At 44.0% G+C, this 23,375-nt stretch overlaps 1 protein-coding gene across 1 annotated transcript in view; it reads right to left on the bottom strand.

Moving 5' to 3' along the window:
• Positions 1-302: 302 nt before the first annotated feature.
• The window catches only part of ell (elongation factor RNA polymerase II), a 118,698-nt gene continuing 95,625 nt past the window's right edge, over positions 303-23,375 (bottom strand). Inside the window, exons 9-12 of the mRNA XM_087975839.1 lie at positions 15,682-15,748; positions 11,808-11,979; positions 10,985-11,029; positions 303-5,606 (exon numbers count right to left, since the gene is read on the bottom strand). Coding sequence (XP_087831965.1) covers positions 5,490-5,606; positions 10,985-11,029; positions 11,808-11,979; positions 15,682-15,748 — 401 coding nt within the window. The 3' untranslated portion in view covers positions 303-5,489. The remainder of the gene's footprint in view (positions 5,607-10,984; positions 11,030-11,807; positions 11,980-15,681; positions 15,749-23,375) is intronic.

Here is a 23,375-nt window from a genome sequence, read left to right as displayed (position 1 = left end):
GGACTGGCAACACCAGAGAAGAGAAACAATTAACATTTTGAGTCCAGTTTCTTCTTGAAAACTGTCAGTCTCCATGTCACTACACACCTCCTGAAAAACTCTTGAATTGAAAAGTTTGAAAACGGAGGTTGATAATATGTTTATATGGGAAGGTTTAAGAGTTACTGATGTGGGTTGATGGAGTTGAGAAACAAATTAGTGGTGACCTAACTTAAAGACGTAACAGGCAAATGAATTGATTCTTGAGGTTCCTACTCATAACATTACAGAAGCAACCAGGAAATAAAGACACAAACAAATACTAATACTTATACATATAATCATTAAATATTCTATAATTCTACAGTCATACTAGCTTGTATTCCTTGGTATGTACAATTCCATGATCAGTTCCTTAGCTATACAAGTTCACTCAAAAATATTAAGAGTGTAGAAACATTTTAATCCGACATCTATATATACTGTTCTCAAAAAATAGTTTTATTTAAACTCCAGAAGGTTCAAAAATGTTTAAATTTTTGTATTTTTTTAAATTCAGAAATATTCTCTCAGACTTGGGTGGAACTGGTATTATAACACTGTGATAATAAACAAAGCTGCATATACTGGAAATCTGAAACAGAAACCGCTGGAGAAACAACAGATCTGATAGTATCCGTGAAGAGAAAGCAGAATTAACGTTTCAGGTCATGATCCTTCTTCACAGCTGTTAACTATGTATTCCCTGCACAGGTGCTGCCAGACCTGCTGAGTTCCTCCAGCAATTTGTGTTACTGTAACACAGGACAGGGTGTAGCAAGGTAGCAGATGCCAGTCCAGCTACTCAGCCTCCTGGTTCATTCAGTAAGTCATAAATGAGAAATCTCTTTCAAACACCAGGATGGAAGAATAAAGCTTTGGATGCTGATTATGCAAAAACCCAAAAGTAAAGCAGGACAGGCACCACCAAACCAAACTGGTTTCCTAATCCTTCCTGCCAGATACTGATCCATTTACTGTATATACACACACAACTCCTCTCACCAATCCCTGTGTGGCAATGAATATGAAGTAGCATAAGAAATTTCACTCATTCCTTGTGGTAAACAGAAAATTGCAACTGAGGAAGATTTTAAAAAATCTGAATCACGCTCTATCACACCCAGTGTTCACCACCACCTCTTTCACAATTGGCCTTAGTGGAGGTCATGTGGGGAAAGGCTCTAGCCCAAGATGTGGAACAGAAGGGGAAGGAATGATAGCACCATTCTGATCATCTGTAACACTGAAGTCAGTTAGGGCATAACACATTTAAAGAGCAGATTTACATTTTAGACATATCTCAAACAAGGACTCACACTGATGTGCAATGTCATTAGCAAGGTGAACACAATAGTAACATCCCACAAATGTTATCGAGGGAGATAATTCATTCATTTGGTTTTTGACTGATTCCAACACAATCCTGTGGGTATTCTAGAGAACACCGAGTTTGATCCCTCCCCAGAGCAAACCCTCAACTGTGCAGCACTCTCACCCCTCCTCCAGCATCAGCTGAGATTACATATTACGAGTCCTAAACTGGTGCTTGACCCCACCACCTCCTCACTCAGAAGCAAAACGTGCTACTCATTGTGAGTACCCTCAAGACATCAGGCATATTGAACAGAGGGAATGATCAATATATATGTACAAAGGGAAAAGTATTCTTAGGGCGGGGGGGGGAGGAGGAGGAATGATTGGAGAGTGAGAGGGAGAGAAGGGGGCAGAGTCAGGGCGGAGGTGGGAAGAGAGGATTGGGGAGGGAGGGGGAGAGAGAGAGAGGGAGAGGAGGACAAGCAGGAAAGAGGAGGAGAAGTGGTTAGATAAAGCGGAGGCAAGGGAGTGTTGGAGGACTGGAATGCCAGTAAGCTGGTCTGATACTTTTACAAGATACAGGCTGCAGTACAAAAACACTAACATTTCGAAGTCTTCCGGAATTAGGCACATTCCCAGCACTAGTGATATGATGCACCCTCCTAAATTAGCTTTAAATTTTAACTCAAAGCATCCATTGAGTGTATTAGGTACTGGAATATAGATCTCAATTTCAGAAGCAGCCGTGCGGGTTTCAGCAAATTTAGAATAGCAGGTTTTGGCTGCAACTTGGAAGATTTGAGTTTGGGATGATATTATCAGGAGAATATCTGTGATACATCTGGATAAATCACAATGGGGAGGCCACTGGTGTGAAAAAAGTTCAAGCATGAGGTGGTTTGGGGAAAACTGGGCACAGAGCAGGGCTGGTGGCGCGGGAACATCATTATGCAGTTTGGGGGTGAGGGCTCAGGGGTTAGCAGGAACTAGGGCAAGGGTGTCAGAAGAGGCTGGGGTTAAGGGTCGGTGGGGCTGGGACAATGCTAAAACAGTAGGGAGGAGGGCACATTTCATTGAAGCAAGACTTGACAACGACACTCAATAGTCCTCCGAATGGTCAGCTCCTAGACAAATTCCTGAGGAACCTACACCACCCACTTTACCCTCTTTGAATACGTTGAATCTATTGGTATTATACGGGACTCGGGATGTCTGCACTCAGTTAAGCTGTATCTGTGTATAACTTGATGTTTAGGCATCACTTTGATGGAGCTAGAATACTGGCAAGCTAGGACAGGTATGAACACCATTCTGCTGTCTTCTGTGTAAAGGAAACAATGTCAGGTTTGATTAGGTTATCCTCATATTCAAGGTGTTGATTCTCATTAGTCTCCACAATCAGTCAAATACTGTGCCATTTGAACCTCCTGCAAATACAGTTCTCACTGGCACCTGCAGTACATGTTCAGCACACAGCTACATGTTCAGCACACAGCTACATGTTCAGCACACAGCTACATGTTCAGCACACAGCTACATGTTCAGCACACAGCTACATGTTCAGCACACAGCTACATGTTCAGCACACAGCTACATGTTCAGCACACAGCTACATGTTTCTGAACTCCAATTTCAGCCGTGAAAATATAATCCTGTCCATTGTGGGCTGCAGTAGAAGACCTGACCCTGTTGCTGTTCGACTGGGAAAATAATAACATTTACTGACACTGAAAAAAAGAATGAAAACGCCTAATTTCCTACTTCATGCTTTCCAGTTGTGGACTGAGCCCTTGCTGGGAAAACAATTCACAGTTCCAACTCTAAATAAATTAAAATACTCAAAGAATTGCTCAAGACATGACTGGAAGATCCTATTTAAACTCCCAGGGGACAGCTATGTCAGCACTTAATAGCCATTAACTTGTTCAGAATATCTTCAGATGTCCCACAGTTCGCAGATCTCCCACAATCAGAGAAAATAAACAAATCACTCAAAAGAAACAGTGGGAGTCTGTGGAAATACAGCAGGGAAGAATAACAGGTTCAAAACAGGTCGACCCATTCAGAACCTTGGCAAGTGCAGACAGGAGTTTTGAACCCAGGTGATACTTGCTTCCTCAGCCATGACAGGTAACGTCTCAAAAACGTACTGATCAAATCTGTTGCTATTTCAAACTCAGTGAATCAAATTTCAAGCAGTAGGGAATAGTGTCAGGCTGCTGACTGAAATCCGATTAATGCTGAACAAATAAGACAGTGGACCCTGGCTCAAATCAGCTCCAGTAGCTGCTGGTGTTTGCGAATGAATTCAGCACTTGGTGAGAAGCGAATCCTAAATCACAGTTACCAAAACTGAAGGAACCAGGTGGGACAAAGAACTTGACAATTTGGATTTTCAAGTATGGAAATATTTAATGAAATGTCATTCCTTTATCTCCAGTGCAGGTTTAAGCTGCAGTTTAGTATCCAGTGTAGATTTTAAACTATTCTTTGTCCATCTCATCGAACTGGACTAGCTTAGGAAGGGAAGAATCATAATGTAGACTGAAAGGGAGAAAACTGAACACTTGATTCTGCTTGAATGTTGCACCCTCTTATGTTTTAATCTGACTAAACTGTACCAGTCATATTTCTCAATGTGCTTTGCAATGGGTTAAAAACACATTGTATTTTCTTAGACTGTTGAAATTAACATCCCAACGTATCTCAACAACTCAAGGACGAGAGAGTGTGGAAGGCAAGTTGCATAGCAAGTGCAAATTAGGGTCAAGAGATGGCTTTAATGTCAGGAACCTAGTTAAAGGGACAGGAGCCAGAAATACATAAAATAAATAATGCACAAACATTAATCAGCAGCGGCTGCCTGGGGGAAAAGGTGAAATGGTGGTGGTGGTGGATTGGAGAGAGGACGGGGAGTTGCCACAGTTGAATCTCTGGAAGGGAGGCAAGACCCCGCCCCCCCTCCCCCCCCAGGCAAAGGTTCGTGACATAACCAGCTGTCATCTGCCTTGGGGGGGGAAGGGGAGCAAGGGACAATGAAGAATAGAACATAAAAACTTAGTCTCACGCCCAAAGCACCACAATAGAGGTTCTTGTGGGAGACATTGGCACGAAAGTGAGTCTTTTAGGCAGTGTAGTAGTTCTGGATCCCATCATTGCCAAAACATTATTCATTATATCTTTTTCTATAATCACTTGATTGTGATTCCATCCATTCCTGTCTGGTTCGGGGTCACAGCACTGAACACTGACATTTGATCATTACCTGGCCTGTTGGCAGAAGTTGCCATTTCATTGCAGCAGTTGTCCAGTTGCACTGATCATAGTAAATAACACCTTTAAATGAGTTCATTCATTCATCTCTTCTTGGAGTTGGTGGGTGGTCTTTCAGACAGCTAGAGCATTAGGCAAACCTTGAGAAGCAGATGCAGTGTGACCATTAACAGGTGCCTGACTGACACTTAGGAGTGACATATCCTCAGAGTCAGCTCACTATGTGCTGTCATTTATACCTGCAACCCAGTGAGGCAGCAGAGTGCTGCCACAGAATCACCAGTTCTTGCAGTTGTTGGTGTTTCTGAACAGACACTTGAAATACCTTACGAGGAGAGAGAGCATTTAACGCCAAACAAAACCAGGGCAAATGGTGTTTGAACAGACAGATCCAACCCCTCAAACCAGTCTCTTTGGATGGCAGATTTTACATCTAACACTTGGACCATATCTTGTACAGTGAAGAAGGCAGACAAAGGCAACAGCAGCAAAAACATCACTCCCAGAAGGAAGAGTCTGAAGAGTCAGGTGAGGGGCACATAATGAACAAGTCTGAAGAGTCAGGTGAGGGGGAGAAGACACTGTTTGTTTGAGGAGTCAGGGGACACAATGAACAGCAAGTCCTGGGTACATCTTCCAATTATTTTTAAAAGCCTTTGTCCTTTAGAACACTAAACTCTCCTCACTAGACAGTTACTGACTGGGGTCCCCCCTCCCATCCCCACAAGTTTCTCTAATTAAAGTTAGTGCTGGTCTCAGTCGGTGCAGTTTCCTCCTCTTGTGAAGCACACACACACACAGGGGAAGCTGGAAACACAATTAGATGCAATTGCTTGCTGTATCGCTCTCCCTTTCTGTCTCTTGGTGGTAAAGTAGTCACGCTAACGCCAGGATTGCAGCTGCTTCTGATCGTATTCTGCTATCAATTTCTTAATGTGAGCCAGTTTGTTGTGTAGATATTCACAGCGATATTTCTCCTGGCTGTAATTGGGATTCGTCTGCATAAAAAACAAAAATGACATTGCGTTCATATCATAGATTTCACACACACTTGACTTGCCTGATAGTGGCCGCAGTTTAAGATACAACCTTTAAGTGAGAGTAGTTTGATACGAGCTCTGGATGAGGCAGGGTAAGGGATGAAGGAGAGGAGCAGAACAGTGGGATTACCTTTGGATTGCTCCACAAAGCACAGGCAGCAAAGGTTGAATGGCCTTATTCTGATAACACCAAACATTAACTAGCATTGAGAAAAGCAGAGATTAAAAACTAATGTGCTCAAAGATACTTGTGGATTTCAGCCTGCTGATCCACAATGGCTGAGTGACACTTGTACAACAGTTCTGTGATTGCAATTCAATTGGTGAAGCCCATGATAAATTGTGTCCATCTATTCAAACAGGACTGGCTGAATCCCTGGGCTATGTTGAGTAGGGTGTTACAACTGGCCTCAGAAGTGGGGAGGGGCAGCTCACAAACTCCTGTCAGGCTGCAGTTGACCTTCTACAGAAATGAACTACATGGTGCTAAGCACAAGGAAGGGGTCCCCTAGGGTGGACTGACACAGGAGTGAAGAAGAAAGGGTCCTCACAGAGGGGAGGCGAGATGGTTCTGGGGAATAATGGACCTGGCCCTGTGCAGGAGGCAAAACAGCTTCAAGGAGAGAAAAGCCCAGCTCCTGGAGGAGAGGGACATAACCCCTAGGTCCTGCAGGAAAGCATTAAAGGCTCCTTAGGCCAAAGGTTATCAGAAATTGCAACAGGACCTTGATCAGCTGCGTAAGTGGGCCGAGAAATAGCAAATGGAGTTTAATTTGATGAATGCGAGGTCTTGCACTTTGGAAAGTCAAATCAAGGTAGGAGTTTCATGTTGAATTGTAGGGGCTTAAGGCGTGTGGTGGAAAGATTAATGAGGCTTTTCGGAGCTTTTACTCTGAATTGTATCGGTCTGAAGGTTACGAAGACAGGACGGCTAATATGGAGACGTTTTTAAAAACCTGGACCTCCCAGGGTAACCTTGGAACAGGCCTCTCTCCTTAATGCCCCCTTGACAGAACAGGAAATACAGGAGGCAGCTAGGCAACTTCAGAGTGGAAAAGTACCTGGCCCTGATGGCCTCACGGGTGAGTTTTAGAAGGAATTTATAGGGATTCCGTCAGAGCTGATGTTGGAGATGTACAATCACTCCTATATGCATGAACGTTTACCACCATCTCTTTACTCAGCGAGTCGTGAGTTCATGGAATGCCCTGCCAGTAGCAGTGGTGGACTCTCCCTCTTTATGGGCATTTAAACGGGCATTGGATAGGCATATGGAGGATAGTGGGCTAGTGTAGGTTAGGTGGGCTTGGATCAGCGCAACATCGAGGGCCAAAGGGCCTGTACTGCACTGTATTTTTCTATGTTCTATCTTTGACAGAAGCTATTATTTCCTTAATTCTTAAGGGGAAGGTTCCTGAGGATTGCGCCTCATACAGGCCCATCTCTCTTTTAAATTCAGATTTCAAGGTTCTGTCCAAGATCCTGGCGCTGAGATTGGAAAGGCTGTTGCCCCATATTATTAAAGAGGACCAGACAGGCTTTATAAGGGGCCGTGGATCCTGTAATAATATTAGAACGTTACTGAATGTGGTCCAAGTGTGTCAGTAACGATCGATTCAGGAGTTGGTGATTACCTTAGATGCAGAGAAAGCACTTGACCTAGTGGAATGGCTGTAACTTTTTTATGTCTTAGAACAGTTTGGGATGGGTGGGGTCTTTGCTAGGTGGGTGGAGGCTTTATATCGCCAATCTCTGGCCGTGGTCATCACCAATGGGGTGAAGTCTGGGAATTTTAGGATTGGTCAGGGTAGTCGGCAAGGCTGTCCCCTCTCACCATCGTTGTTTATGTTGGTGGTAGAGCCGCTGGCAGAGGCCATTCGTCAGAACATCCACATAACCGCTCCGGAAGTGGGATCTGTTTTTATCGAACCCGATGACCTCTGTACCCCATTTGATACAATGTATCAATTCATTTGGGGCTATTTCAGGAAATAAGATTAACTTTGCAAAATCGGAGACAGTGCCTTTGGGGAACCTTAAGGATGTGCCAGAGGTTGAAGGTGGCTCTAAGTTCCCTTTTAAGTGGTCACGCGCAGGGTTCCGGTACCTAGGCATTTTTATTACCCCCAAGTTTGATCTGTTATTTCAGACTAACTTTGCTCACTTGCTCAACAATATTAGGCGAGATCTCAGAGATGGGAGGCTCTTCCAATTTAATGGCTAGGCCGAATATCTCTCATTAAGATGAATGTTCTTCCTCGTTTGCTTTATCCCATGCCTATAATGTTTCCCAGGTCAATGCTGCGGAAGCTTATGGGGTGGCTTGGTTCCTTTGTCTGGCATCGTAGGTGGCCCCTCAACAAACTTACTAAATTGCAGTTGCCTCAAGGAAGGGGAGGAGTTGATTTTCCAGACATCAGAAGGCATCAACTCAGTTCCCTGCTGTCCTTTGTCCGCAATTGGGTAGGTAACAATTCAAACTCAATATGGCTGGATATTGAGGCCTCCCAAACAAAGTGTCCTCTTATTAAACTGTTGCTCATGGATAAGATGAGGACAGTTATGGACCACTGCCGGAACCCCATTGTCATTAGTACAGTCAGAGCATGGAGGGCGATGCGTCAGAGTGAGGGTTGTTTATCCAAGACTTCGCCACTTACACCTGTAGTTGGCATGCCAGGGTTCCGACCAGGAATGATGGACTTAGGGTTCAAACTATGGGCAGCAAGAGGAGTTTCTAGTTTGGGAGACTTGTTTGAGGGGGAGGTTATGATGTCTTTTGAGGTGCAAATACGAGTTGCCCAGCAGAGATCTTTTCCATTTTTTCAGGTTAGGGATTTCTTCCAGAAGAAGACTATGCTCCTCACTAAGCCCTATAAGCCCGATACAGAGAGGTTGTTGCTCCGGTCCACAAGCACCCTTTCGGTTAGTGCCCTCTATTGCCTGCTGGGTGGCAGGGCCTGGCAGGATATTAACCGGTTATGTGAGGTCTGGGAGCAAGAGCTAGGAGTGGAGATCTCTTCTGAAACATGGGAGAACATATGGGAAAATGCTCGAAAGTTCTCAATCTGTAATAGGACATGCGCTACGCAGTTAAAAGTTCTGTACAGGGCTCATCTGGCCCTAGAACGTCTGGCGAAGTTTAAAGAAGGGACATCTTCAGTGTGCCCCAAATGTAAAATAAGTGTAGGTACTCTTACCCGTTGCTTCTGGACGTGAGACAGGCTCCGTGTTTATTGGAGCGCCGTGGTGGGAGAGATAGGGAGGGTATTGAGGACTGAAGTCAAAGTAGACCCGATATCTCTCCTCTTAGGTCTACCGAATTTACCAGCTTTAGACAGGCATGGGAAGAAACTATTTAATATTCTTGCACACTGTGCGGGGAAGAATATTCTGATGAACTGGGTGTCTGAGAACCCGCCGGGCTTGCTGGGATGGCAGAAATTAATTATGGAGCACATTCCCTTGAACTTTCTTTTTCTAAACATGGTGCACCACACAACAGACAATTTTTATAAGACATGGCAGCCCTACTTGAGTTATTTGGAAACAGATTTGTCAGTTGTCTTAACTAGGGCGTTCATTTAACCAGGATGGTTAGATTTGTCAAGCCCTGGGCCCTGGAGGGGGTCTCCTGAGTTAATATGGGTATATATACAATGCTCCCGTTCCTCTGTTTGGGAGCTTTGCGCCGAGCATAGCTGTTCTGTGTTTTGTGGTTTTTCTTTTGCTTTTCTCTCTTTTTTTTGGTGTTGCTTTGCACAGTGTTAGGGTTTGTTTTGTATTAGAGGATAGATTAATAGTAAGGAGACAGTAGTTGTAATCTGTGTTTTTTTCTTTTTATTATACTGATATTTGTTACTGATTGTATTTTTTTCAATAATTTTATATGTTTGTAAAGTTAAAAAAATTTGCTAATAAATATATTTACAAAAAAAAAAGTGGTGGAATGGGGGATCTTAGAGTTCAGGTTCAGAGTTCTTTGAAATTGGTGTCACAAACAGGGCAGTGAAGGAGGCATACTGGCCTTCATCAGTCAGGACACTGAGTATAGGAGTTGGGAAGTTATGTTGCAGTTATACAGGATGTTGGTGAGGCTGCACTTGGGAGTCTTGTGTTCAGTTTTGGTCACCTTGTTATAGGAAGGATGTTATTAAACTGGAAAGAGTGCAGAAGACATTTACAGGAATTTTGCCTGGACTCAATGGTCTGAGTTATAGGGAGAGGTTGGACAAGTTAGGACTTTTTTTTTCTTCAGAGTATAGCAGGCTGAGGGGGATCCTTATAGGGGTGTATGGTCATGAGGCATGGATAGGGTGAATGCACTCAGTCTTTTTCCCAGAAATAGGGCAATCGAGGAATAGAGAGGAAAGAATAAAGTTTAAGGTTAGAGGGGAAAGAATAAAAGGGAACCAGAAAAGCAACCTTTTTTACACAGTGGGTGGCACGCATACGGAATAAGCTGTCAGAGGAAGTGATTGAGGCGAGTTCATTAATAATATTTAAAAGGCATTTGGACAAATACATGCCCACACCCCGAGCATAGCTGTTCTGTGTTTTGTGGTTTTTCTTTTGCTTTTCTCTCTTTTTTTTGGCGTTGCTTTGCACAGTGTTAGGGTTTGTTTTGTATTAGAGGATAGATTAATAGTAAGACGACAGTAGTTGTAATCTTTAACCTTTAAAAATGTGACTATCTCCTTAAATTTACTCAAATGTCTCAGCATCCATTGTACTCTGGGGTACATAGAATTCATAGAGTCATTACCCTTTGAGAGCAGTAATTTCTGCTCATATCTTTTAAATCTACTGCCTCTGAAAACTGTGACCCTGTTTGCTCTAAATTTAGGACATCTGATTGGCATGGACGAGTTGGATAGAAGGAAGGGTCTGTTTCTGTGCTATACATCTCTGTGACTCTTAACTGTTTTGGGGGCGGCATGGTGCCTCAGTGGTCAGCACTGCTACCTTACAGCGACAGGGACCCTGGTTTGATTTCAGTCTTGGGTGACATTCTATGTGGAGTTTGCATGTTCTCCCCGGGTCTGTGTAGGTTTCTGCTGGGTACACTAGTTCCTCCCACATTCCAAAAAACATGCAGGTTAGGTGGACTATCAATACTAAATTGCCCCATCGTGACCAGGGATGTGTAAGTTAAGTGGATTAGCCATGGTAAATGCAGGGTTACAGGGGTAGGGTAGGGGGCTGCGTCCAGGTGGAAAGTCCTTTCAAGGGTCAGTGTAGACTCGATGGGCTGAATGAGTTCTATGATTCTATACGAGCCCCATTCCCAAAAGGAACTGGAGCAATTTCTACATCTATTTCTGCTAGACACTTACCTTCTTGATTTTCCGATACTCCTGTAAGATCTGGTCATGTGTACTCTGGGGAAACAAGATACGTGTGTAAAAGATTTGAGAAGAGCAACAGATATTCTGACTGTACAGATGCACAATATGAACCAAAGAGGAGGACATTCCTTAGCCTCACGTAACCAAGTGGAATCTGATTTGCTGGTTCAATGTAAAACATGTGCTACAAGGGCAATTTTCACCTTGTATACCAATCTTCTTATTACACTCCCTCTCAAAATACAAAATGCATAAGCACTACTTAAATGCACCACTAGGGAGTCGAAAAGTGTGGTGCTGGAAAAGCACAGCAGGTCAGGCAGCATCCGAGCAGCAGGAGTGTCGATGTTTCGGGCAGAAGCCCTTCATCAGGAATGAATGGCTTGTGCCCGAAACGTTGACTCTGCTGCTCCTCGGATGCTGCCTGACTTGCTGTGCTTTTCCAGCGTCACACTTCACTCTGGTCTCCAACAACTGCAGTCCTCACTTCCACCTGAACCACTAGGAGGTAGAGCTGAGAGTCTGGGTAACTAGTACCTCAAACGGTGAGCAAACAGAGTGTTAAACCAGAATAAACAAGTGATTCGATCTGTGGGTTCAAACACCACTTGATGCACACACATGGAGAGGTGGTATGTGGTGAGAGTAAGCAGGAAGTTGGGGGCTTCTCTAAAACATGCAAATAACGTGCACAAAATCCACCTGTGGTTAGGTGTCCTCTCTCAGGCATCAACTGACCCTATGTTGGAGAGAGGAAGGCAGGAGGGGCAGTGTATTAACTTTTTCTCAATTGAAGTAAATTAATGCTTACCTTGTAGTCTGCAGACCCGGGAGAGAGCTGCTTCAGCTCAGCGTCCAGCTGTGTAAACCGCCTGGTGATGCTCTCGATCCTGGAGTGCAGGTCCCGGTACTCACTGTACTCTGCATTGAAATCAGTTTTGTAACCTTGTCTCTGCTCCTGTGACTCAATTGCTGAGTATTTGCTGAGGAAGAAATCCACACCAGATAACACTTAGGTGGGTGCAGAGAGACAGAAGAGGAACTGCTGCAGAACATGGTCACATCTTTCAGTGCTGTACATAGATGTATATACCATGATGGGCTTTCTAAAAGTTAACAGTGCAGAGAAATGCAACAGCAAATACCTGAATGAAAGACATGGAAAATGCTTTTTGCGATGCGATTTCAGCAACAATGACGAGATTAATCAGCTTATGTTCTGATATACAGTGGGATCTTGGATGCTCATCTTAACTATCTGGTGAACTTTCACTTCAGTTTCAAAGGATTGAAACTCCAACTGTGTGGCACTCCCTTGGTTCCTACCCTCCGACAGCACGGCACCCCCTCAGCACTGACCCTTTGACAGGATGCCACCCCTTCTGACAACACAGTGCCCCGAACGTACTGAGCCTCAGACAATACCGTGCTCCGAATGTACTGCCATCTAAACAAGGAGCTATCTATTCCTCAAGCTTGCTCTTCTATTCAAGATGATTATGGATGATCTGTTTCTTCCACCGCCCCTCCCCGTTAGAAAATAAAATCAATCTACCTCAGTTTTAATAACATTCATTGATCCAGCTTCTGTCACCACCTGAGGCAGAGACTCCCAAAATCACAGAACTTTCAGAAAGATAACACTGTAAAAGGATGCCCCCTAATTCTGAAACACTGCCCTCTCCTTCTAGACTCACCTGTAAGAGGTATCTTCATTTCCATGTCCACCATCTCTAGACCAATCAGGATCGTTTACAATTCAAATAACTTCTTAATCTTCTGAACTCCAGTAAACTCTATTCCTCTCCACAACATGCTGTCCTCTTTATTCTTGTATCATCTATACATGTAGCCATCATGCTCCCGCTTCCTTCATCTAAGCCATCGAAATAAATTGTAAAAGGCAAAGGCTCCCCACCACAGATTCCACTGGTCACATCCTGCCAATTAGAAACTGATCCATTTGTGAACATTGTTTTCTGCCAGTTGGCCAATCCTCTGTTCACGTGAATGTTAACTGCACTCCTATACACACCATCTGCTTCTACTTTGCACAATAAGATTTTACATGGACACCTTGTCAAATGTTTTCCAGAAATCCAAATACAATACAGAAAACTCCAAAAAGTTGGTTAAAACAATTTCATTCAGAGAGCGGATTGCTCCCTACTGGCCAAAGTTAGTAGGAAGGGAAAGGAAAAAGTGAGGACTGCAGATGCTGTAGATCAGAGCCGATAATGTGTTGCTGGAAAAGCGCAGGTCAGGCAGCATCCAAGGAGCAGGAGAATTGACGACGATTCTCCAGCTCCTTGGATGCTGCCTGACCTGCTGCGCTTTTCCAGCAACACATTATCAGCTAGAAAGGGAAAGGAGCCAATTTCCATGATATTGAGCCACCAGCAGCAACCTTGGAACATCACTTTCTTCAGCCCCACAAAGGCTATAGTCTGTGTCAACCTGGAGATCAATGGGGCATCCTTTTCAAAAGTAGCCACATACAGAAACTAGTCACCATTCTCCATTGCTGCATGACAACGTACAACTGCAATTCTCACCACGAGATCCATCACAGATCCAAAACATGTATCAACTGGGATCAAGCAAGATTGTGCCATTGCCCCCATTATCTTGCCCACCTTTCTCGTTGCAACACTCCATCTCCATGAAGCTCCCTACTACAATGGAGCTTTTCTTCAGGACGAGTGGGAAATTGTTCAGCCTGTATCACCTCCAGTCCACCCCAACCTCTGTCAGCCGTCAATAGTTGTGGTAATCAGATGATGCTTGAACCGACAGGTTCAAGAATAGCTTCTTCCCTACAGTGATCAGATTTCCAAACTGACCTCTCAAACCTTAATGTTAGAAGTCACTGTACAAGGATATAGTTCAACAGATTTATTTAAAATTGCAAGCTTTTGGAGGGTGACTCCTGCGTCAGGTGGTGCACAGGTACAGTACATACAGGTTGAGAGATAATGGTAAGATAATTCCAGTCTCTATTCTCTATTTATTATCTGTTGAGACTTTTAATTTCCTGCAATTATCTTTCCATTATTTCTCCACCTATATATTCTGTACCCATGCACCTCCTTTCACTTCACCTGACGAAGGAGCAGCACTCCAAAGCCTTGTGATTTTAAAAAACTCATTGTACTATATCCTGGTATCATGTGACTTCTGACTTTGCCCACCCCAGTCCAACACCGGCACCTCCACATCAAATTTACTGTTGATCATGCCATTTGTGCACTTTTGCTGCAGTTATAACAATGTATTCTTTGCTCTTGTCTATTACCCTATATACTTTGTTTAGTATGATCTGCCTGCACTGCACGCAAAACAAACCTTTCACTCTACCGAGGTACATGCGATAATAATAAATCAAAATCAATAGCCATTGCAAACCACGGGACAACGTTGATCAATTCTCAAATATTTGGAGGAGAAAGTGAGGTCTGCAGATGCTGGAGATCAAAGTTGAAACTTTATTGCTGGAACAGCACAGCAGGTCAGGCAGCATCCAGGGAACAGGAGATTCGACGTGAAGAAGGGCCTGTGCCCGAAACGTCGAATCTCCTGTTCCCTGGATGCTGCCTGACCTGCTGTGCTGTTCCAGCAATAAAGTTTCAAATATTTGGAGTCTACTTTCATCCAGGGCAGACATCAATGAAATTCAACACAACCTCCCAAATGCCAGCGCAGACTTTAGCGATCTGAGAGAGAATACTTGATAGCAGAGACCTCAAATCCATCATCAAACTCATTTTCTACAGTGCACCTGCTCCTCCATGTGCATCAAAACAATGAACAGTGGACAGGAGACAGCTCAACTCCCTTGAGAAATATCAGCAGCAAATTCTCCTCAAAATCTTGCAAATGCACCAGCAGGGTAGGTTTTTCAATATCAGTGTTCTCTTTCAGGCCAACATCCCCAGCATGGGTTCTTGTCCATCAGCTGTGATGGGTGGGCCTCATAATCCCAATGCCTGACTCAGGAACTCGAAAGTTTCAACTTGGCAGGGAGTTATAAGGAGGGTTGAGGAAATGTTCCAAGGGCTTCTTCAAGCCTCCCTTAAGAAATGCAACATCCCACTGACTCCTGGGAATGTCTCACCAAACACCACCCAAACTGGAGACAAGTCTACAAAAGTGCTGACCATCTCCGACAGGCACAGATGGAAGCCTAGAGCAAACAGGAGCAAGCAATAACACGAGTGTCCCACCACTGTCTCTTCAAACACCACCTTCCAGCAGGGTTTGAAGAGTCAGCATCAAGCCAATCAGCTCAGAGCCCACCACTCTGCAGGGGAAAGAAGCTGCTCTTTGTGTCAAGAGACCAATCAAAGAAAGAACTGAGTTACCAGATGCAGACCTCCCAGATTCCACTAAAGCTAAGTTAGCTGATAACAGTAACTTGGAACAGGAAGAGAGAATGTTATTAGCCAGAGATACCGCTCCTTATCACATTGACCTATACAAGCATGAATGCATGTACAGAACAGTGGTGACATGATCAGAATTGACTACTGAAAAACAAGACATGAAGGATGGGCATTTACTGGAGTATGCCCAACATCTCAGTGGATGCAGGATATGAATGCATTTGGAAGAATAAGACTGAAAGCAATAATACACCAGATAGCACAAAGGGCGAGCCCAGAACCCTTTACACAGCGTGTACTTACAGTAAATAATCAGGCACATCTGATGTTGATGTTGGAACACTTGAGCTGTTGCACATCCCATTCAACCCTACAAGGAAACAAACTGAAGTTTAAAACAAAGTAAACACAGGAACCCAAAGCATCACATAGCAGACTACTACAACATGGTTTTCAGAGCCAAAGCTTCCACATCCACTTCCTGCCCATTAGCTGGCTTGGTAAAAACAATGACTGCAGATGCTGGAAACCAGATTCTGGATTAGTGGTGCTGGGAGAGCACAGCAGTTCAGCTCCTCGGATGCTGCCTGAACTGCTGTGCTCTTCCAGAACCACTAATCCAGAACATTAGCTGGCTTGGCCTCTTCAGCCCCAGGACATAGTTCTCCGTTCCACCCTCACTCCTCTCCAGGGCCAGGGCCAACTACACCTGACCCCAACTCTCTCCTCTCTTAAAGGGACCGGGATTGATATATTCTAATGGCAATACCAAGCAGCTCAACTGCATTTGGAGGTTACTGAGCTGAAGGATTGGTTGAGCACTATCATGGATGAAGGTGTCCTATTGCTTTCCTGGTGCATGTTTTTCAAACTGTGCCATCAGTCCTTGTATACTTACACAGTTGAGTGAAGATGATGATTAGAACCACAGTGGTAAAGTGCAGTTCACTCGATAATTAGACAAAGCCACACAAGCAGCAGTCTGTGTTCATCACAGAATCCCACATTGGAGTGGAGGAAGCTGCACATGGCAGTAAGCACGTGTCAGTGAATCCTGACCTCTCCATACCACACAGTTACATCCAATTTACTGGTGGGGGGGGGGGTAGACAATATGCCAACACAAATGTCTAAGGAAAATGGAAACAGGGACCTCTGGTGGCTTCATCACAAAACTGCAGGAAAGTTTGTGGAGCCAACGTACACTCTGGATTCCACCATAGATCCCAATATTACAGCTACCGAGGAAATGTTGCATATCTAAAATAAAGCAGCAATTCTGATAATATGCAGCAGACACCATGGATGAGGAGACAGAAATAACAGGAGGGATTGGACAACAGGAATCAGGAACTGTGTGTTTTCTTTTTCAGTTGCCAACTGCAGGAAGAGCAGAAGCTTGGACCAGGGGACTGTCGGCAAAGGTCAGTCACTGACTTAAAACTTTAAAAGCTTACCTCGATCATCAGCGGCAGCAGCACCTCAGCGAGCACAGGGTTCTGGGAAAGGAGGGACCTTTTTTCCCCCTCAGCTATATAAGTCAGCATTTTCTAAACCCAAGACCCTACCCTTGTACGGCCTCCCACCCATCCACCTCCTATAACCTTAAACACTAGGGACACATCAGGTAAGCTTTTTTTTAAGATTCTGATAAGGGGACTAGCAGGGATGGCAATGCAGGGAGAGGAACGTTCCTCCTGAATGATGTTGGAGGTGAGGGCCGCCATTAGTGTCCCATCAAAGTACATCTGCAGGAAATGCACCTAACTCTCGCTCCTCCAAGACAGCATTAGGGAAGTGGAGCAGGAGCTGGATGAATTTCGGATCATTCGGGAGGCAGAGTCTGTGATAGATTAGAGTTACAGGGAAGTAGTTACTCCTAGGCATGAAGAAAGCTGGGTAACTGTTAGAAGGGAGAAAAAAAGCCAGTGCAGGGATCCCCTGTGTTTTCCCTTGAAAAACTGGATACTGATTGGGTGGGGGGGGGGAAAGAGGGGAAGAGACACGACTTATCAGGGGCATACAATGGGGTGCAGGTTTCTGGCACAGAGCCTGTCCCTGTTGCACAGAAGGGAAAGAGGGCAAAGGAAGAAAGTGTTGGTCATTGGGAACTCAATAGTTAGAGGGTCAGATAGAAGGTTGTTGGGAATGAAAGAGACTCACGGGTTGGTGTGTTGCCTCCCATGTGCCAGGGTCTGTGATTTCATGGATTGTGTCTTTGGGGTTCTGAAGGGAAAGGGTGACCAGCCTCAAGTCATGGTCCACATAGGTACCAACGACATAGGTAGAAAGAGGGATAGGGATGTAAGGCAGGATTTCAGGGAGCTAGGGTGGAAGCTGAGAGCCTAGCTTCCACCACAGAGTTATCATCTCTGGATTGTTACCCATGCCACATGATAGCGAGGGAAAGAATAGGGAGAGATATCAGCTGAACATGTAGCTGCAGGAGGAGGGTTTCAGGTTCTTGGATAATTGAGATGTATTCTATGGAAGGTGGGACCTCTACCAACAGGAAGGTCTTCACTTGAACCAGAGGGGTACTAATATCCTGGGTGGGACATTTGCTAGTGCTATTCAGGTGCGTGGGAACCTGTGTTGTAGTCCCAGTACACAGGTGGATGAAAGTAGGGAGGACATGGACAGGATTTCACACTCACAGGAGTGTGCTGGCAGACAGCAAGCTGGTTTGTCTACTTCAACAACAGGAGTATCCAAAATAAGGTGGGCGAGTTTGCAGCATGGATAGGTACCTGGGACTTCGATGTTGTGGCCATTACTGAGACACGGATAGAGCAGGGTCAGGAAATGGATGTTGCAGGCTCCAGGGTTTAGATCTTTCATTAAGATCAGGGAAGGTGGTAAAAGAGGAGAAGGTATGGCTTTGTTATCAAGGTGGGTTTAACGGTGGCTGAATTTGTCTACTGAGGTGGTATGGGCTGAGATTATAAACAAGAGGGGAGAGGTCACACTGCTGGGAGATTTTTTTAATAGGCCTCCGCAAAGTTCCAGGGAGGTGGAGGATCGGATCTGGAAATCCATTCTGGGCAGGAATGAAAGCAACAGGGTGGTCATTATGGGGGACTTTAACTTCCCCAACATTGACTGGAAACACTATAACTCTAGTATGTCAGATGGATCAGTTTTTGTCCAATGTGTACAGGAGGGTTTCCTGACACAGTATGTCGAAGGGCCGACAAGAGGGGAGACCACACTGAATCTGGTACTTGGTAACAAAACAGGCCAGCTGTTTGATTTAGTTATAAGTGAGCACTTTGGAGAGAGTGACCATAATCGGTTAAATTTAGTTTAGCGATAGAATGGGATAGGTACATACCACAGGGCAGGAGTTATAGATGGGGGGGGGAAGTTCAATTATAATATGATTAGGCAAGGCTTAGGAGGCAAAAAATGGGGCAGCAAAATGCAGGGGATGGGGACAATCGAAATGTGGAGCTGGTTTAAGGAACAGATATTGCATGTCTTTGATAGGTATGTCCCTGTCAGGCAAGGAGGAAGTGATAAGGTAAGGGAATATTGGTTTGCTAAAGAAATTGTATTGCTTGTTAAGTGCAAGAGGGAGGCTTATGCGACGTTGAGGCATGAAGCTTCCAATAAGGCGATGGAGAGTTACAGAGTAGCTGTAGGATTTAAAGAATTAAGAAGAGCAAGGAGTGGACATGAGCAGTCTTTAACTGGTAGAATAAAGGAGAACCCTACAGCTTTCTACAAATATGTGAGGAATGAAAGGATGACGAGGGTCAGAATAGGGCCTGCCAATGACAGAAGTGGGAAGTTGTGTGTGGAACTCTGTGGAGATCAGAGGGGTTCTAAACGAATATTTCTCATCTACTTTCACTTAGGAAAAGGAGAATATTGTAGAGGAAAGGGTATTATCAATTCTAGAAGGTGTGAAAGTAGATAAGTCTCCTGGGCCAGATGGGATTTTTCCGAGAATTCTCTGGGAAGCAAGGAAAGAGGTGACCGAGCCTTTGATGTTTATCTTTGAGTTGTCATTGGCTACAGGTTTAGTACGAGAGGACTGGAATTTGCAAAAGTTGTGCCCATGTTCAAGAAGGGCAGTAGAGATGACCCAGGCAATTATAAACCAGTGAGTCTTATGTCTGTTGGAGGAAAAGTTTTGGAAAAGATTAAAAGAGATAGCATTTATAATTATCTAGCAAGCAATAATTTGATTGGAAATAGTCAGAAGGTGACCAAGCATGTAGATGAGAGTAGGGCAGTTGACGTGGTATACATGGACTTCAGTAAAGCCTTTGATAAGGTTCCACATAGTAGGCTACTGGAGAAAATGCGGGGGCATGGGATTGAAGGTGACTTAGCAGATTGGATTAGAAACTGGCTTTCTGTAAGGCGGCGGCGAATGGTGGTTGATGGAAAATATTCAGCTTGGAGTCCGGTTACTAGTGGTGTGCCACAAGGATCTGTTTTGGGACCACTGCTGATTGTCATTTTTATAAACAACTTGGACACAGGCATAAGTGGATGGCTTAGTAAGTTTGCAGATGATACTAAAGTCGGTGGAGTGATGGACAGCGTAGAAAAATGTTGCAGGGAGACTTGGATGAACTGGGCTGAAAGTCGGCAAATGGAGTTCAATACAGATAAATGTGAGGTGGTTCACTTTGGGAAGGATAACAGGAAGGCAGAGTACTGGGTCAATGGAAAGATTCTTGGTAGCGTGGATGTGCAGAGGGATGTTGGTGTCCACATACATAGATCCCTGAAAGTTGCCACCCAAGTTGACAGTGCTGTTAAGGTGGTATATTGTGTGTTAGGTTTTATTGGTAGAGGGACTGAGTTCCAGAGCGGTGGTATCATGCTGCAACTGTACAAAATGCTAGTGCGGCCTCACTTGGAGTATTATGCGCAGTTCTGGTCGCTCCATTACAGGAAGAACGTGGAAGCATTGGAAAAGGTGCAGAGGAGATTTACCAGGATGTTGCTTGGTCTGAAGTGAAGGTCTTATGAGGAAAGGCTGAAGGACTTGGGTCTGTTCTCATTGGAGAGAAGAAGGCTAAGAGGCAATTTAATAGAGACATACATGATGATCAGAGGACTAGATAGGGTGGACAGTAAGAGTCTTTTTCCTAGGATGTTGACATCTGCTCGTACGAGGGGGCATAGATGCAAATTGAAGAGTGATAGATTTAAGACAGATGTTAGAGGCGGGCTCTTCACTCAGAATGGTATGGGCTTGGTATGTCCTGCCTGCCGATGCAGTTAACTCAGCCACATTAGGTGCATTTAAACAGTCCTTGGGTAAGCATATGGATGATGATGGTATAGTCTAGAGTGATGGGGTTAGATTGGTTAACAGGTTGGCGCAATATCAAGGGCCGAAGGGCCTGTTCTGCGCTGTATTGTTCTATGTTATAAGTGTAGACCTATGCCCAAGGAGAGTCGGTGTAGAGGATCCATGCCTCAGAGATTGGGTGTGAGGGACTCACACGAGATTGGTTTAATTCACCTCACACTGACACAATGTGCTGAGAGCACAGATTAACATGTGGGCGGATGATATTATCGCTGTTACTTCTAGATAACTGAAAGAAGGGAAAGAATGGCAGCTGAGTATTCCTGATTCTACAGTTTTTAGATATAAAAGGAGCTAAAAGAAAACTGAGGGATGGTTTGAAGTACTGGATGAAATTAATTTAATATCGTGAAAACATTAGGGGATTTAACATATAAAAGATCAGATGAAATTCTTTCTCGACTCTGAATTGCTAACTATTTTCCCAATTGTCTTCAGGTGTGTGTTGATGGAGGACTGGACAATAGCTAACACTAGCCCATTGTTTTAAAACAGAAGGGGATGAACTGAATGATGAGCCCAGTTAGTTTAACCTCAGTAATGTGAATAATATTGCAAAACAATTCTATGCAATGTGATACATCCTTTCTTTAGACAGAGACAGATTAAGCAAAAGGATGTGCTAAGAGACATAGTGTCTGACTAATGGTGGACTTTTTAGAGATGGTAGTAAGGACAGTTGATAGGATAATGTATTTGATGCAATCTATATGGATTTCAACAAGGCTTTTGATAAAGTCCTTCATGATGGATTGGTCAAAAGAGTAAAAGTCTACAGATTCCAAGGCAGTCAAAATGAGAAGTTGGATCCAAAATTGGCCCAGAGGCAGGAAGCTGAGGGGACTGGTCAACAGGCGCTTTTGCGACTGGAATAGTGTGTGCAGTGACATTTTGCGGGACTCAGTACTTAATCCTTTGCTTTTCCGGTGTATATTGATGACTTGGATTTGAATATAGGAGATACAACTCAAATTTGCAGATAATATAAAAATGGTTGTGCTAAGAAACTGTACAGAAATATATCAAAGGACTGTGCAGGGAGGAGTGGGAAAGTGGCAAATGGAGATTAAACTGGATAAATGAGAAATAATGCATTTGAGGAAGGTTAACAAGATAAAAGAATACACAATAAATGGCAGGACATGCAGAACTGTATAGGATCAGAGACACCTTGGAGTGCAGTACCACAGATCTCAGATGGTGGACTGACAACTAAGTAAGACTATTCAGTAACATACTGGATACTTGACTATTAGCCAAACCTCAGATAAAAAGCTTAGAGATTAACTGTGGAAAACATTTAAGGGAACATTTCAAAAGGCTGCGAATAAAGATATTCCTGCTATAAGGAAAAATTCTAGGGGGAGCAGCTAACATCTGTGGTTAACTAAAGTAGTTAAGGAAGGCATAAAACCTAAGGAAAATGAATACAAATTATGCAGAAGTTAGTGGCAGGTCAGATGATTGGACAGAACATAAAGAATACCAGAGAGGTTAATCAGACGATACAGTGGGATGGAGGGGTTCATAACATTGATTCAGAAATCAATTATAGCAGTGACTATGGATGATATCTTGGAAAGATAATCAAATAAGGGCAGATTATTGGAAAAAAAAAACACAAAAGGGGCAAGCACCCTATTGTGTGCATATTATATGCCAGCAAATGGTCAAGGAGTGATTGGTGATCAAATATGTAATCAAGCTACAAAGAAGTGGGGCAGTAATAGAGTAGTTGTCGGGGATGTAATCTGGCCAAATATTAACTGAGCTGTGAATATTCCAATCAGCTCTTTGACCCTGCTCTGCCATTCAATAAAATCATTGTTGATCTCATTGTAATCTCAATTCTACATTCTTAAATATCCTGATAATCTTTCATCTCCTTGGTAATTAAGAATCTATCTCTGCCTTAACAATATTTAAAGATTCTGTTTCCACTGCCTTTTGAGGAAGGGAACTCGAAAGACTCTCAGAGAAAATGGTTTTCTTATCTCTGTTTTAAATGGGCAGCCATTTGACTTTGGTTCTACATTCTCCAACAATAGCAAAGAGCATTTTGACATCCACCTGATCAAGTCCTCTCGGCATCTTGCATGTTGCAATTAAGTCACCTCTAACTCTTCTAAACTCATCTACTCTGTCTGTTGCTCTTAATGTGGTCTCCTCTTCAAAGGGGAGACAGGACACCAACTCGCAAAATGTTTTACAGAACATCTCTGGGACACATGCATCAAACAACTAAACCATCCTGTGGCTGACCACTTCAACTCCCCCTCCCACTCTGCCAAGGACATGAGAGTCCTGGGCCTCCTCCACTGTCAAATCCTAACCACCCAACACCTGGAAGAAGAATATCTCATCTTCAGTCTTGGGACCCTCCAACCACACAGCTTCAACATCAGTTTCACCAGTTTCCTCATCTCTCCTCACCCCAGATCCAACTCCAACTCCACACCACCCTCTTCAACTGTTCCACTTCTTCCTTCCCACCTATCTGCTCCACCCTCTGCTACCCATCACCAGTAACCTGCATCTACCAATAACCTTCCCAGCAACTTTCCCCCAGCCCCATTCCCTGCTATTTATCGCTCAGCCCCCTTCCAACCCCCAACATTCCTGATGAAGGGCTTATGCCCAAAACGTCAAGTCCCCTGTCCCT

Source organism: Chiloscyllium plagiosum, unplaced genomic scaffold (assembly GCF_037043375.1).
Source record: "Chiloscyllium plagiosum isolate Xiang-an unplaced genomic scaffold, Cpla_swu_hap1 HiC_scaffold_28, whole genome shotgun sequence".
NCBI lineage: Eukaryota > Metazoa > Chordata > Chondrichthyes > Orectolobiformes > Hemiscylliidae > Chiloscyllium > Chiloscyllium plagiosum.
The sequence above is the reverse complement of the archived record's forward strand: the minus strand, read 5'-3'. Positions and strand labels throughout refer to the sequence as shown.